General features: G+C 37.2%; 1 protein-coding gene across 1 annotated transcript in view; it reads right to left on the reverse strand.

The window, feature by feature from the left end:
- LOC130636058 (protein maelstrom homolog) overlaps window positions 1-17,839 on the reverse strand; it is a 34,370-nt gene that overhangs the window by 7,595 nt on the left and 8,936 nt on the right. Inside the window, exons 2-9 of the mRNA XM_057445646.1 lie at window positions 17,588-17,713; window positions 16,894-16,978; window positions 14,017-14,157; window positions 13,836-13,877; window positions 12,312-12,439; window positions 12,035-12,089; window positions 11,795-11,951; window positions 11,187-11,249 (exon numbers count right to left, since the gene is read on the reverse strand). Coding sequence (XP_057301629.1) covers window positions 11,187-11,249; window positions 11,795-11,951; window positions 12,035-12,089; window positions 12,312-12,439; window positions 13,836-13,877; window positions 14,017-14,157; window positions 16,894-16,978; window positions 17,588-17,713 — 797 coding nt within the window. The remainder of the gene's footprint in view (window positions 1-11,186; window positions 11,250-11,794; window positions 11,952-12,034; window positions 12,090-12,311; window positions 12,440-13,835; window positions 13,878-14,016; window positions 14,158-16,893; window positions 16,979-17,587; window positions 17,714-17,839) is intronic.

Consider the following 17,839-nt stretch of genomic DNA (forward strand, 5'->3'; position numbering starts at 1 on the left):
TCTAATTTGTTCATTAACAAATTAGATTATGAATATTTAGGTGGATCATCTAGGTATTTCTTACATATTGAGCAGACTGTAAGTTTTTTAACAATTCTACTCTCGCCTCATCGCGGCCTTTGGCTACAAGTGCTTGTCTTTCTTGTTCATTGATCGTTTCCACAATCTTTCTGGTTCTCTGACGTATTTGCTCCTTTAGCATCATATATTTTTGCTTCTCTTGGTATATTAGTGAAAATTCATAAACACTTATCATTTCATTCTCAATAGCCCTTGATATCAAATCAACTATTGAATTCAGCTTAGTCTCTGCAAGGAGTCTTATTGAGTCGTGTTTTTTACGTTTATAGTTCAATTTCTTCCCACCTTGTTTTAAGGCTGTTTGTCCTAATCCAACGGCTATGGAGATTCCTTCCATCGCGCCGGCCAGAGGAGCTCCGATGCCGCTGAGCATACTAGCGATACCTACGCCTGATGTTATCACGCTTATTGCGAGCAATCAATGATCCATATAGTGTACCCAAGTCCCATGCATTCCAAATTTTTTAGCGAGTTTTTTGCGTTGCTTAACTTCGCTTCGCAGAAACTGCTCAATCTCTTCTATCTTTTTAAGCCTGTATACATGCCCCTCATTATTTTCTTGATTAGGTGCACTTGGTGGTAAGCTCGGGTATAATTTCATAATCTCATCATTATTCATTTATTCTATAAGCAAATGCATTGTTATTGACGCGAAAGGGTTCTATTCGTCGTGATATTCGTTTATGAGCATGAGATCTAACCTGTCTGTTGAACCCTTAATGGGGAGATAAACCGGGTTATTAAAATTCCAGGTAAGCATATCCTCCGAAGCAGTAAGCTCTTTGATAGGGAGTATTGCTAGTATATTGGGTTTCTTACCATTTAAAAGACAGTAATCTTTATCCATTTGGGGGCATAAGATTCTCAGTCGCTGATGAATATCAGTATAGTACTTGCTGTCGTAGTCACCCGCTGAAAATAGTACCTTGTTATTAAAAGCATACCCCATAAGGTCCTGCAGCGGTTGATCAACTATCACAACATACCCTTTATTAACCTAATCCTACACACGCCGTTCCTGAGTACAAATAGCTCTATCCTTTCCCCTGCTTGGTTTTTGACAATAGCCGAGAGATCCTCGATCCTATACAAGCCCAGCTCGATTTGGATTGTGACTTCCAATGGCCCTACATTAAACGTTCCGTCACTCATCTTGCCACCCGCTTTATAGATATTGAATTACTCTTTTTATAAAGATTCACCTACCTGGGGCGGATACTGATGGATTTCAAAGCGATCCTCGTGTCCTCTCCTAGGTAGTCCTCAAAAATCGTAGGGTTCTCAATATTAGTAACATATAACTGTCGCATGTTTCTTTAAAGAAAGATGAATATTTATTCGTACAACCCAAAAGTAAAATATACACCAAATCATGGGCGTTATCTTAAGAGACTCAAGGGCTCTGATCTCCTTGTGCAATCTATCGTTGTTGATGCGAAGGGGTCCTCATTCAAAGTAAGGTTTCCCGATATCTTTATGGACTATGTTTTTCATAATAATCCTCCGATTAATGCTTGGAGGACCCACCCTTTCAGCCTGTGGTCAACGTAATTGAACTCCACTGTATTCGCTGCAACATCAGGTTGTGGGATATCTACGACCGATTCTTGGTGCGTAGCATTCTCAGCAGTGTCGATCCAATAGTTCTAAATTCACCATTATCTTCCCTTGTGAGTCCTATATCATCGAAAAAAAGCTGGTTATTGTACAGCCTAAAATCGTCGTAAGGTATCGCATCTAGCTTCGGCTCCTCATTCAACCCCACCGCAAGATGTTTGTAAAAGCTAACAACCTTCGACTTTTTCATCCTTTCCCCTTGACTTAGCGTAGTGTCGTATCCTTCCTTCTCCACAAACCTTTGCAACCATTCCGGTTGACTTAGCGTGGTGTCTGTCTCAGTCGCTTCTATCCCACTCGCCTTAGGCTTAGTGCTTGTATCTTGAATATCCTCGGGTCTAAGGATCTCGCTCTCGCTACTGAACTCCTCAGCTTCGTCTTGAATGCCTTCCTCTGGCGTAGAGTCATCTTCATACATTGGATTAATCGGCATTTATTTCAACCACCAGCCTATCTAAATAAATGTACGTAACTATCTTAAATCCGCATAAGGAATTAAAGACAATGCTCGGTATGAAAGGGAAAAAAACCAAGGGTGAAAATATCTCACGTGCCATCCACAATCAACCAGAAAGAGGACTTGTACGTGGACCTTCCAAACATGGGACAGAACGACATAATTTTTCCCGGTTCAATCAAGTTGTTGTTCGACTTAGAATTGAATGGCACAAACACCAAGCGTACTATTGTTTCAAATATCGGCAAAGCATTAGTACAGAAGCTTCGAATAACACTCAACGGTAATGAAATACAAAACATCGCCGATTACAATATACTCGGGGTATATCGCGATCTCTGGATCTCAAAATATCAAAGGGACACAAGGTATCAATCCTAACGACGGCACCATCGCAACCCTCCAGGTAGGGGCGTCTGACCATGCTGGTAATAACGAGGAAAAAACCATAGCGGCAGCCTATGGAAAGACCTTCGCAATACCTCTTGGCTCCATGTTCGAGTTGACGAGGGATCTCCCCTTTTACCAAGCAGGTATTCACGACAGATTGAGCTTTATTTTGCACTTTGCGCCATATGGTGATGTTATAAAGGATGCCGGAACCCCAGCCAGTGGGAGCACTGCAGCCAAGGCAGCTGATGCTAGTTATAAAATTACAAATATTGCGCTCGAGTTTGATAAAGTGACCAACGAAGGTCTCCCAAGTGCGATGATGAACCGTTATTGCCGGCTTGCATTGCCCTATGAAAGAATCCTCCGTAGAAAAGTGGTGACTATGAAGAAAAATGATACATCCTACAATCTCCAATTAGATACCCCTGCCAAGAGCTTAAAGGGCGTGTTACTCCTATTCCAGGACCTTGCAATGGTCAAGGCATACGCTGGTAACAATGAAAAAGTCTACAACCCGAAGATCGAGAAAATCTCGATCACTATCGAAGGATCTCCAAATGAATTGTATAGCCACGCCATGCTCCCTCGTGATCACCTGGAACAAGTCGTTGAACTCTTTGGCAGCCACGACTCGGAGGTGATCATCGGGCAGTTTTTAACTGAAAGGTATATCCTCTTTATCGACTTCAGAGCAAGTCCGGACCATACCCTACACAGGAGCGGGCGCCCCCTACAAAGGCTTACCGATGGCATTACGTTGCATATAACGAAAAATCGGATGGCACGGGTGATATACGCTGTTATGTGTATCTCTTAATGGATGGTCAGGTCAATATCCTGGATGGGAGGTTCCATAGTGTAGAATACTAAGACTAAATATGTTCATAATATTATTCTATGGCTCATAAACTATAGAATAAACATGGCAAGCATAATAGCACTCGCAGGTGGGGCGATAATTAACGCCCTGGCCTTCAGTGGATCAAATTTTCTATTCAGTAAACTAGGCGGCCATAGCGACGAAGGCATGATCTAGTCATCGAGAAATTACAAGCAGCCCAAGCTCAATGGGTCCGTGATAGACAGAAAAAGAAAAATTAGACTGGTATAACCAACGGCGGGAGGAACAAAAGCAAGCGGGGCAATCTCTCGAGGAGCTTGATGAAGGAATGCGGGATTATTTCATATCAACAATTGAGAAAGCTCCGAAACAAACAACAACAGGACGGTGACGTTCATTATTGGTTCCTTGGCCCTCCTCGGATTTGCGGTCTACAAGTGGGCGTAATCGTTTTTTATGTCAACAGCAAAGCATATCATTACTCCAGAAGAAGCAAAAAAATTGAGCAAAATTTACTACCAACCAGAACATCTTTGGACTGGACGGAGGGCGATCAAACTGCTCAGCGAGAAGAGTAGTCTCTCAAAAAAGAAAGTTATTCACTGGCTAAGTCGCCAGCTCCTATGGCTCATACATATTCGAGGGCTAAAACGTACTAACTACCCGCATTTCACCATCACGAAACCGAACGAAATGCATCAATTCGACCTCCTGTACATGCCACATGACAAGTTGTATGGTAATACGTACAAGTATATTCTAACAGGTATCGATGTTGCCTCAAGGTATAAGGTCGCGAGACCCCTGAGAACGAAGAAAGCCAGTGAAGTAGCTGACATGCTCAAGGATATCTATAAAGCAGGACCTCTTCGATACCCAAAGATTTTCCAGGTGGATAATGGCTCAGAATTTAAATCAAATGTGAGTACCCTGTTAGAGGCTAAGGGTGTCGAAATATAACGTGCTACTACTAAGTATCACCATACTTTCACTGCGTTCGTAGAGTCGTATAACAAGGTACTCGCCGAAAGGCTATTCAAGCCCCAAGATGCGCAAGAGTTGGTCACTGATGAAACAAGTACCACATGGGTCAAGCACTTGTACAATATTGTGAAAAGCATGAACAATAGTAAGACGGCTATGATTGGTATGAAGCCAAGCAAGGCCATTAAACTCGATGAAGTACTGCTTGCAAAAAGTGAGGAATATCCCGATGAAAAGCCTTTACCAGAAGACGGGCTCTATTTGTACTTGCTTCAACACGGCGAGGAACATGGAGATGCAAAAAGACGTGCGACAGACGCTTGGTGGAGCAAAAAGACGTACAGGTTGGATCGTATCGTAACTGGTACGAGATTGTTATACTATTTGGTAGATGGACCCGATAGATCTTTCGTATCAGAAGAGTTGATGTTGATTCCCGAGGATATTAAATTACCTCCCGAGCATGTGAAAGATTGGTGAGAAATTCTCGAGTCCATAAGCGTAGTTAATGTGAACCTGTGGCTTACATTAATACAAAAAATGTTCGGTATCCCTTGAGGAGGCTAATATATAGTATATTGTATTTTCAAGAGTACGTCTAATGGTTCATTCTCTAAATTTTTATTCGGATCCCACAAATATAGTAAAGGGGGCTCTGTATAGAACGGATATCCGTACACGATACCTCGAATAACATCAGGCTCGATATCAAGATCGATGTCAACTAAACGTCTATCTTCAATAGGAAATTTGAGTATTTCGCTTATTTTTGTTAGATCCGCCAGATCCGAGAGCTTTACCTCAGGATTCTTGATGACCTCGTAACATAGCACACGCAACCTGTTTCTTTTAATATTTACAACATGTAGACCCCTGCGATCCTCGATATCGTATTCCAGCACTTCATCCTCCTCCTCACATGCAATTGCCGCCCAGGGCTTCTCTCCTGATTGCACTCTATTCAAAAGCTCATCATCGTTCGGATATATAAAACCCTCGTAGTATGCCCCACCCTTAAATCTAAAATTTTCCAGACAAGTGGGACAACAACCAGTGGTAGATTCTGCCTTTATGCAGCGTCCCAGAACGGGTACCTTAATACTATAATAGTTTTTTTGTTGGCCCTGTACATAGGTTTCCATTTTTTTCCTTCAAGTGTTAACTATCTTTTAACAATTGAAGTGGTCACGAAAGCTTCGTCTCCAGCGACTTCCTTGGTGGGTGGTGTACAATATCGGGGCTTATGCCATATTGATATCGTACAACCCTTCGAATAGCTCACGCGTAGCATCGTCGGGCAAACTGAAATGATTTCGCCATGAATTCTCTATCCCAAGATCATCCCTGAACCTGTTCCATGTATGCACAGCGTTGGGATCGTCACATATTGGATTCCTTTCTATCATATTAGGATACACATCCCTTAGTGTACGGAGTTGATCATTTAAAGATCTGCGTTGGCAACGAATAATGTAATGGGGCTTTTTTCCCACATTCATTAGGATCATTTTTATCAATCACACATATCACATTATCATAGGGATAACCAGGAGGCACATACCGATCACGAAGCCCCGCATTTTCCAATGTCCGGAGATCGAGCTGGTGTTCTCTCTCATGAAGATCCTCCTGAAGGATAGCGATAGTTACGTCCCTATCCTTCAGGTCATCGCTGAGTATTGCCAGGGCAATATTATCTTCGATGGCTTGACGGTGTAGTTGCTCACGGATTTTTAGGAACATTGTATTGCAGCAATATTTTCCGAACCTTTTCGCTTTAGGCTGCTGGTTTCTAAACACCAACTCGTACATACCCTCCTCATTGATGTAGATGTCGTCTTTTCTCGAGTTCGAGGGCCATTTTATCAAGTCCCCCGTAGCGGGGACTTGCTCAATTGATACTTGCGAGCGTAATTTTCCAGGCTACAATGGTTGCGGATGGTATCGGAGGTGTCCTTTCTATATTCTAATGCCTGGACTACTTCCTTAGCCCGAATCCAAGGGCAGCCGTTGATAGTTACGGTATGTAGCTGGATATAATTAAATTCAACAAGTGAGGACATTTTATTTAATATGACATGGTCCCAACCAGGGTGATCATTAGGAAAGACATGAATCCGAAAAAATACATGGTGTTCCTTTCCCTTTCTAATGCATCCATTCGCTCTTCATCAAGAGCCTCTAATTTAGATTCAAGATAATGGATGCGAATTATCTCCTCATGGCAAGCCCTCAGCTGTTGTTTTATCAATTCATATGACATTTATTCTAGAACAGTCCAAGTCCTGGGGTGCTCAAGCCTTATCCAAACACATGCATGCTTGGACTTTTTCAACTGGGTTTTGATGGAGTCCCAGTCGGTAGGTTCTATCTGGTTTGTCTCGTTATCGATCTGGATTAGGTCCGATCACTCGCAGGGATACTACATAAATGCCATTTTTTCTGCCTTCTCAGTTTCTTGGGGATCGCATTATAACTTTGAGTTACCAACCACAACGAGTGCTTCCTTTGTCTACCGCTAATGGCGAGCTCCAATAGGGCTTGCCTACGTTTATCCATAGATTCATCGGCGATCATGTCATTGACAATAAATAATGTTTCTTCGCCTGCCAGCAGAGATGATAGTTTCTCGATCCAATCGAACAAATTATTACCTGGATCAATAAGAAATACATAAGGATCTTTCCAAATCGATGGTCTATCGAGATAAGTGACATTCCATCGGAGAGTAGGGCAGAGTATAACGATATTGTGGAATTGTCCCCTGTACTCATGCTCAAGCAGGTCGAGAACACGCTTAGTTTTGCCACAGCTTGTGGGGCCTGTAAATATAGCTGTATGGGGTTGTAATATAATATCAAGCATTTTATTTCTCGTATATATATATACACGTGGTATATATACGAAATTTGCATGTGCTAACTTAGCATTTGGGACTATACTCGCGGGCAACCATCCCTTGCTTACAGCCATCTCACAGCTTCCTTGCCCTGCTGTAAAATACGTGATCATCTTCATAACGTCGCTGGTATCCAACTTAGTCGAAGGACTCGAGATCCCAAGGAATTTCTTCCCAACCATGGCATATCTAATTGTAAACCCGAGATCCACGACTGTTTCGTAGATCATGTCTATAATCTCCTTTTGCTGAGGGGTAACATTTGAACTCATGTTTTATTATACCCTATCGCATGCAAAAAATATCAATTTCTGCGTTAGGCAGGAGCCTAACGCTTGGTTGCTGAGCCACTGCAACAGGCTGCTGGGTACTCGCGGATTTTTACGGATAAAATAGTAGACCCCTACGAAAACTATTATAGCGGCCAGACCTCCAGCGCCATGTATATATCCACTTCCCATGGACTTGGAGGTACCTGTGGTAGGTTCTTGACCATCCTGCGAAGTACTTTTGCCCATGTTCTTCTGCAAGTCGGCCTTGTTCTTGCGATTCCATTCCGCAAGTCTCTTGCCAGCAGCAACACGCTCCTTGTTCTTCTTGGTAACTACTTGGTTAGTAGAATCTTCACTCATTTGTTATAGGACGTAAGACCTGTAACAAATCACTTTCTTTTTACATTAAGAACGAGGGATAGCCCTGTTACTCAAGGATCTCCATGGTATCTTTTATCCCCGTGATTACAGCTTCAGGAGTATTTAAATCTCTCTCAAAGTATCTCATGAACTTCCTAAACGTCATTGGTTCTTTCTTGGGTGGAGCTATTCCGAGCTTCCTCTCCCTCATCAGTGCAGATAGTCTGTGACCTTTACTGGCTTTGTAATGACCCTCTCTTCTTGCGATTGTTCAGTGCTCATTTTTTATAAGCCACAGGGCTTATAATATAAATTCCCTCTAGCTTACTCTTCATAACATACAAGACCTCCTCTCGGTGGCCTTTAAACCGTTTCTACCATTGACCATAACCCTATTCATATGTTTAGTTGCCACTAAATAATATGCTTGTGGTGGAAAGCGATCTCCTGCAGGTGTCAGGATTTCTGTACCACGTGCACAGTCCCCCGTAAACGGCTGTAAGATCTGTATACCTGCAGGCTGTTCTTCCGCCTGTGAGTACCTTGTTTATCCGTTCAACCAACTCACGATTACCCATGTGTATCTTCGATAGGCTGTTTCCCATTCTTTTCTTTCTCTTCATCAACCTGCTCTTCACCACTCTTGGACGATGAGAGCTGGGTGTGATTAATGGTAGGTGGTGGTGGAAATGGTGAAAGCGGGGTTTTGGGGGGTAAAGGTGTGAAAGGAGCGAAAACCTGATTATAATCACTCCCTACTACTACTCTATTTAAACATTTAATACTTTTTTTATTATTTTAAAAAATAAAACTCTTTTTTTATTTTATTAACACTAAATTTTTATTTTTATTTCTAAACGTGTTTATTTGTTTTTTTATTTTAAAAGCCCACAGGGTCGTTATAAAAATAATAATTTAATTTTACCCTCGGTTTACAATGTGCACGCCGTATCTCATGGAACAAGTTGTTTATCAACTGAAAAAGGAACCCGAAGCGAAGGTTATCTCTTTTTTAATACTGAAAAAAGTTATTTTAAACAAAGCATACCAATGTTTACTCATCACGAAGTTGGCTTAAAGCTTATATGTTTTTCTATATTTTACATTTTTGTGTTCTGGGACCGAGGTTGTATCTCATTCGAATATGAATGTAATTCGAGTCAAAATGTAAAAAACAGTGTTGTTGGCGAACGAAGTTAATGTTACTGTCAGAAATATTTTTTAAAACGAAGAAAAAGATACGATGATATAAATATCACACAATTATATCAGACAATTATAGCTATATATTTTCAATTCGTTCTCTTTGGGATAATCGAAGTAAAAAATTGATTGGACCTTTATTCAGAGAACCCTAGCTAGTTAACTGAGAAAGCGAAAGAAAAACAGGTGTGTTATTTAAATTTTTTTGATAGAGAAATGAATGATTTTTTAGCCGTTTCTTTCAGAGCTAAATTTTTCCTTAAATATTAAGTTTGTTGTTGTGTCTTGAGCCGGAAAATATTTTCTTTAAGCACTTATTTTGTAAGAATATACTCTGAAAAATAGGTCAGAAGTTTAGAAAATCCTAAGAATATGTCTAAGCTTGATAGTTTGTTTTCAATATGAACATTTGTATGACACACAAAAGTGATTAGAAGTTTAATTTTTTTATTGTATATCAAACGAGCTGAACTTTTTTTTGTCCAAGCAATGGGCCTTTACATGTAGTAGAAATTGCCATTAACTATAGTAACTTATAGCATGCTTTATTTTATTAAGGCATGATATATTTTCAGGCCATAGTTATGTTAAGAACATATTGACAATAATGAGGATAGCATTAAGAACATCGAGGCTGAAACTAAAACACACTATTCTTATAAAAACAGAGTGTATATTCTAAGAAGAATTTACATAAACTGTAAAACGTAATTTTTCCGTTGTTATTGTTTTTAACACTACAGACTGTGTGATTCAGTGTTGATGTTATTATAAAAAACCTAAAACTAAAACCTAAACTTAAATCAATGTTTACATCTGTTACGTTACGATCGTTTGAAATATATTTGATTCTTAAATTCGAAAACGCTGCATTGTTATCTTCCTGGATTTTATGCGTGATTTTTTTGATTATAAGTTTGGGTCTGTAAGGCAAACTTTTTTTTAATATTTTGGATTGAAATATTTCGGTAGATATACGATATACCAAATGATTCAAGTTTTTATATTTCTTTTTTATGTGTTTTCAACTATTAATTTCTTATATTTCAAGTAAACTTTGGAAGGTTTGCCGTATGCAGTAGACTGAATAGCTGACTTTGTATGACTTAACGAAAAATGTTGGATTCTTTTTTAATGTTTGGTATCCTTTTTTTTCCTGGTGTCCTTCTGGAATGGCAAAGCTAGTATATAGTTTTAGCGTATTTCGCTTTTTACCTAACGGTTGTTAGACGCCTTTGATTTTTTGGTTTTTATTATTTTTTTGGTGCACATGCTTATATTTTTGGACGTTTTGTCTCTGTGGTTATAAACATAGAATAATGCGGATGGCGAGCAACCTCGATCCCAGGGCTTTTTCTTTTTTTGCCATCCCGTTATAAAAAAGACAAAGAGCCCGGGGTTGAGGTTGAAATGTAAGTTTTAAAAATTCAAATTACTGTGTTGTTTGTTTTTGTTTGGTATCCCTTTCATCGGTTTAATGAGAGATTCAGTTGATTCTTCCATGGGAATTCGGCTAGTCTCATTTAATGAATTAACGCCCGTCTAATGCATTGGCATTGTGTAGTAACGTCTGAAAAGTTAGCAAATAAGACACTTTTGTTTTAGTTCATCAAAGGGAAATAAACACATCTACTTTGCTTGTTACCAACAGACAGACAGGCAGGCAGCAGGCACGCAATGTTTAAATAGCCGATAAAACAAATTAGAAAATCTGCTTTGATAAGCCAAATTTTGGCCTGATGTGGTATTTTTCAGTATCTGATTCGGTCACAGACAAACTTTTCGTATTAATAAAAGAGATTTTATTAATTTGCGCATTCTTTAGGAGCCAAAAAACATCTCCTTTGGAAAGCCAAATTGTGGCCTGCTTCAGTATTTTCAGTCACAGATACAGTTTCCCTATTAATATAAGACACACACACGTCATAGGGTGGGTTGCCGCGATATTATATTATTAATTTTCATACGTGAATACAATTCCGCAACGAAAATACGGCACGATCTTCGTTTAATCACACGGCGATACGTATGCTTAAACAAAGGTTGAGTGCAAATATATAAACTAAAACTAACGCATACCAGTATCGTTTCACATTTCCAAGTGCGCAAAATTTCGATTCATTTTCTTCGTGCCATTTACATCTATAATAAAAGTTGACCTTAATATCCATGTGTAAAGATATTTAATAGCTGCAAGCGCATAGTTTAGATGTCTTTTTTAACATTTCAACGATAAATTGTTCATACTCATCCTATACTTTCCTTAAAAGACTCGTTAAAGACAAACAATGTGGACCTCAGAAAGTTTTGATTAAAACAAACTGCGCAAGTTGCCTGGTCAACTTTAAAAACCACAAATATGTTACAGAAACACAAAATTTTGCGTTTTGGACAAAATCTAGTTGTCACTTTTTTGGGGATCAAAAAAGCAAGTAAAAGAATAAAACGTCATAGCATTCAATTGCTATCAGAGAAAAGTTACCTGGTAAGCAAGGGGACAGTCTTAGAGGTCATTAGTATTTAGTATTTGTTTAGTTTCACATTACACTGTCTGATAGTGTTGGGCCCTCACTACTTTTTATGTTTTCTGATTTCTTTTCTTAATTTCCTATCCAAAAAACGGCAGACAAAGAAATAAATGCATTAAAATTAAAAGCGAAACGTTTGCGACTTGTTCAGACGATTACCTTGTACCAGCATCCCAATCGAATATAGTTGAAGAAATTAGATCTGTGGCAATCTGTTTGCTGGCGTTAAAGTTTTGGGGCTGCTTTCTAAGGTAGGCGTCTAGATCCAAGATCAAGCCCTCCAGTTCGTAGATACGCTTTAAATTGTTTGGACGGCCTAAATCCAAAAAGAATTCTATTTTTATCGACAGTGTTGATATTTTTCTGTTTACATCGTAAAATTCTACGAAAAAAATGTACCTGCGTTCTGCGCCAACCATTTTATGCATTTCTCAGTTTTTTCTGTTTCAGAAGCCTAAACAAAAAAGTAGCTCAAAGAATACAAGGACCAGCATAAACAAACAAGTCTAGTTTCCTTTTAAAGGATAAACAGGTTGGTTATAAAGAGCTTTTGAAAATATTATTATTACAAACATTTACCAATAAAAAAACGGGGGTCTATCGGTATGTTAAACACCACAGCGGGCGAAATACCTCTGTTTAGTTTTTTGTGAGAAAAGTATATCTGATAGCACACCTTGGCAAAAATCGGCGGTATAAGCCGTGTTCCACCAGAGAGAAAATGATGAAGCTCGTCGAAAACTTTAGTGTATGTATCTCCTGGGCCAGCCAAACCTTCAACAGGTATTTTATGATTTTCTTCACCTAAAATTATATACTTGCTCAGTAAGCTATAAGAAAATATACTATGTCATCATTACGTTAGCATTGTAATTCATCAACATGTGTATGCTTTATTTTAACGCGTTATTACTTGCTGATGTTATAGTTCAATTTCAACAGCATTATCTACAACGAAATGTTTCATATCTGCAAAACCACCAATATCTTCCAATAGCTATATCACACGTTTTTCTTATAACAAAGCAGTATGTAGCTATTAAACAGTTAAGAAAGCATAACGCTCAATTTGAGATAACATATGCTTGCAACCATAACTTCGATAAAGAGGTGGTAGGTATCAGTAGCAACAGACATCTTGTTATGGAACAAAAAGGTTCAAAATTAGCCACTAAAATTGACACCTTAAATCCCAATTTTTGTCATTCTTGAACTCATTATCTTTTTACCAAATCTTTAAGAAATTTTTAAGTAGTGTGAACATTACAATTGAGAAATTGCTAAAAAAACAGTATGTAGAAGAAGTACAATACTATCATTGTCATCCATGGATGGCAAGTGCAATTAAAAATGAATTTAGGCTCTAAGAAGAAGAATTAGTGACTTTCTTATTTCTTATAAGCACGATTACAGCGTGAACTGCTTACCTATGTAAAACGAGACTTAATGTTATTAAAGACTAGTCAATAAAGACTAGTCGATAAAGCCCATGGAAAAAAATCCATTGAGGCAGGATAAAAATGAAAAAGAATCCTTATTTGAATTTTGATGACATCAGTAACCCATCCACAAAAAAAATTACAAAGAACAAATTTTTTTTAGCAATTTGTTTACCTTTAACCTCCATTGTGTGGAGCTTGGAATGCTGATCAAGAAAATGTATGTATAGGATCATGAAAATATTTACATAACTGTTTTTGACAAACGGTTAGGGAAATATTGTGGTTTAAAGGTTTTTTGATGACGTCATCAACCCGCTATCCACTTTGCAAAAGTCGGACGGACGGACAGTCAGAAGCTCAGTATTATTATAAGAGATTCCTTTTCAACAAAACTTGGATTTACTATTACTAAAATGGTTTTTTCTGGTATACTCAAGTATACTGCATAAATTTTCAAGCATTGCGCTTAGAAAATCCTTAAAATGTATTTTCTAGTAAAATTTTTAACACAAAATATCACCAAGCATATATAAGTTTTACTATATTAGTGACCACCCTTAGGGAATTCTTAAAGGATGTTAGAACAGTGGTGCTATTTTTTCTTGATAAACATATGTGATTGTGCTTATTCTTGCGCTATATTCCTTGCCTCAAAAAATCATTTTAGTTGCAAGAAGTTCCCTCTAGTTTGGTAGCATGTTGTATTAATTTTCCCCACAAGTGAGACATAAAAAACATTTTTTAAAACTATTACTTACTAAATTGCTGCGCTTTGTAACGATATCCAAGAGGAATTTGGCCTAAAATATTGTATTATATGTCTCAAAATATGCATATATGAATAATGAAAATGAAAAAGATCAACTTTTACTAATTTTTAAAAATTAGTAAAACAAATATAACATATAAAATGTAATAAATAAACAAACAAATAGGCACCAGGATTTATAAACTTGTGCCAAGATTTTTTAATTCCATGCAAGAGACTGAATTGTACAACAGACACCTCTATTGGTTGATATTGCGGTTCTTCCAGTAAGCACACAAATGAAACAAAATAGAATTTTGTCTTTAGTAGTTCTAAAAAAATGTATGCAATAATAGTAACAGATGTTTTAAAATAATATTAAAATTGCAATACAAAAAAAATTTGGTGAAAATGCTTAAATCTAGATATTTAAAAGGGGTACTTAGAGTTTAAACAAGGGTATAACTAGATATTCAGTTTGTTCATTCACAACATTCTCTGTTGGGAATGAACAAATGGATGTGCAATGAAAGATATCACCTCTATACACAACATCCGGATAAACTATCTGCGTACATCACTAACATATTGCTGCACGTAGTATAGTTGGTTTGTTTGCGTTTTCCAGTTCTGGGTACCGCGGATCGAATTCCATTCACTGTCAGGCAGTATGTTAGCAATGCGCAAAGTAGCTTCTTTTCAATATGATATACACAGATTATATTCACCCATCATGTTTAAAGTCCGTTCAGGGTGAAATATTCTCTGTTAGGAATAAACAACAGGATTTGCCATGATAAAAATCACCTATAGGTGGTAACTAGATATTTAACAGAGAATAATGAAATATTTAACAGAGGATGATAACGAAATATTTAACAAAGGATGATAACGAAATATTTAACAGAGGATGATAACGAAATATTTAACAGAGGATGATAACGAAATATTTAACAGAGGATGATAACGAAATATTTACCAGAGGATGATAACGAAATATTTAACAGAGGATGATATCGAAATATTTAACAGAGGATGATAACGAAATATTTAACAGAGGATGATAACGAAATATTTACCAGAGGATGATAACGAAATATTTAACAGAGGATGATATCGAAATATTTAACAGAGGATGATAACGAAATATTTAACAGAGGATGATAACGAAATATTTAACAGAGGATGATAACGAAATATTGAACAGGATAACAGGATAAATAGATATTCAACAGGAGATAATTAGATATTCAACAGGGATAACTAGATATTTAACAAAAGATAACTACAATCAATAAGAAAAATTGTTGACACACGAGCGCAAATTTTAATTCGTCATCACAAGTAGCTGTCTTGGCTATTTCTTTTTTAGATTTATGGAATTTGAACTTATCAATGTGGACTGAGGTTATTTGGTTTAATCCGAACTCTTAAAAAGCTGTGATAATTGTTGCTGTCGCCAGCATAGAACCTCTTTTCTGATATTTTGGCACTTCATGGTACCTGACATGGCTTATGCTGTAACAATGGCATTTAACAAAGTGTGGCTAACGCATTCTAAACGCTGTTTAGCATGCCTACGCATAAACAGAAGTTACACATTTGCAGTCTCCCCACTGAAAAGTATAGGAGAGTTGATAATTATAGCCATCTTTAAAAACCGCCCCAAATATTTTTTTACTGATTGCAGATATTTAAGAGGGATATTAATTTTTTTTTTACTTTACCAGAAAAAAGCATTGATATATACTATTTAAATGACAGTACTTAAAGACCGATTTGAAAGTAATCAAACTTCCACCTGCTTTTACTACTATCATTTCAGTGCTTAGAAACCTCACACTACATTGTTCTAATTGAAATTCTACTATTAACCTCTGTTCTAGGTTGATAAGCACTGTTTCAGCATTTTGAAAACATAGTACAACAACATTTTATACAATTCCACAATAATACCTAACACTGACAAATTGTCAAGGACAGGATTTCACTCCTAATATTACTTCAGATCTTAGAGTTGGGTCAGCAGTTACATTGAATGAGAACTTTTAGCAAAGACTCATTAATGAAAATCTTCACAAAAAGAACAACAACCTTGTTAGAGTTTCTATTTGCAGTATGAACAGGTTTAAAATAATTCAGTTTTTTAAGCTATCCCTAGCATGCACAGTCATTCTGAGCCTAAAATCTTGGCTCTGTCAACATTTTAAAATGTGGATGACAGTGTCTAATGGTCAATATTCATAAGTCTGAGGGCTACAAAATCTCTACTTTTGCCCACATAAAGCAAGTGAATAGTATTTGAAACCTGCTAATGCTTGTCCAACAAAATAGTGCAGGTCGGGTGGACCGGATCTGAATAAACTTTTAAAAGGTTAGGTGTAATGCATGAATCTAATATGGAAGTGGTCTACACATTTATTTGTAGGAAGAACTTCGAATTTTGCAGCCTTGTCTCAAAATGTTTTAACCAGAATTGCGCTCATATTCAATCTCATTAAGTTTAGCTATACTTGCCAAATCATTTTAGCAATGAAATAATTACTAGTGTATCTACAGTCTACAGCCAAAAAATTTTTCTCATAGCTATAAAACCTAACTGGCCATTAGTAAATCTTCTTATTCAGAGAAGATTTGGAAACAATGCAGATATTCCTGCAAAGTCAGTTTCCTAAACTGTGGTATCCACAGGATAAAAAACTGGCGTTAGCGATGAAAATGACACGGAATTGCTAAAGGATATGCGTTTTGGTTTGATGTTTCTTTCAAAAAGCTTTGGTGGAGAAGCAAAACTACTTTGGTGGCATCCAGGAGCACAATCTTTCTGAAACATGTGTTCTTCTGTTGCCATCATTTTGTGTATTAAACATTGCATGTAGACCTCATTGGCATTTAAAACAGCTATATGCTATACAACCTAACTGGCCATTAGTAAATCTTCATATTCAGAGAAGATTTGGAAACAATGCAGATATTCCTGCAAAGTCACAATAAAGTCACTGTAAATAGCTTATACATTAAATATAGCCATAATGTGAAACATGTAACAGCATAAAAAAAATATTTACCTTCTTTAGAAGTCCAAGACATGAACACTTCCTGTCTCTCTCGTTTTCTATTATCTGCGCATACTTTTGACATATCTACTTTACTCTAAAAAGTCAGCAGACAATGTGGAGCTAAATTTAATACAGTACATTATAGGCTTTTTTAACTAAAGCAACAGGTACAAAAATTAAAAGAAAGAAAAAAATCATATTTAAATTTACTATCGTAATATGGTGACAACATTATAGCACTTTTGAAACTTCGCGATCGCATATTGAGATCGAAATTTCAAATATACTGAGTGTGTCAAAAGGGGTTGCCACATCCTTAATATTTGAGGATCATTTTTGTTGTGGCTATGTTACACATTTGTTTACAGCACAGATATATATAGCAGACTTCAGTTCATTTTTAAAAAATGACTTAATCGTAATTTAGAATGGGTTCTGCCATTTTTTGGTTATTCAGGTACTGTCCAAGGAGAGCATGTTTATTTCTAGTTTACAAAAATATTTGTCGTCCTAATCCTTCAGTAAATCTTTAATTAACTGTGTGTGTGATATTGAAACCATGCTAAAACAATATTTACTGTCCCAAAAAATTTAAAACAAATTGCACGTGGCAGGTTGCTGAATTGATGTACAAAAAGTCCTGAAATTAAAAATAATACGGAATAATAGCCTTCTTATGACTCAAATTGCAGTAGAAACATACCTCATTTCGGATTCCACTTCGATCATGACAAGTGTAACGTACTATATTTGATCCAGCTGCATGTCTGTTTTCCCATTCCCACTTCGCCTTTTCTTTATAGTACTCTTTTTCCTCGGGTGAGAGATTCTAAAACAAACATAAATTATTTATGCTTTAAAAGCCAATTAGAATTTCAAAGAATTAAAGTATTAATTGGTTGTTTATTAAGTCAGCAGTAATAATAAACTGGTGACTGTAGTTTGCCACCAGTTT

Source organism: Hydractinia symbiolongicarpus, chromosome 3 (genome assembly GCF_029227915.1).
Source record: "Hydractinia symbiolongicarpus strain clone_291-10 chromosome 3, HSymV2.1, whole genome shotgun sequence".
NCBI lineage: Eukaryota > Metazoa > Cnidaria > Hydrozoa > Anthoathecata > Hydractiniidae > Hydractinia > Hydractinia symbiolongicarpus.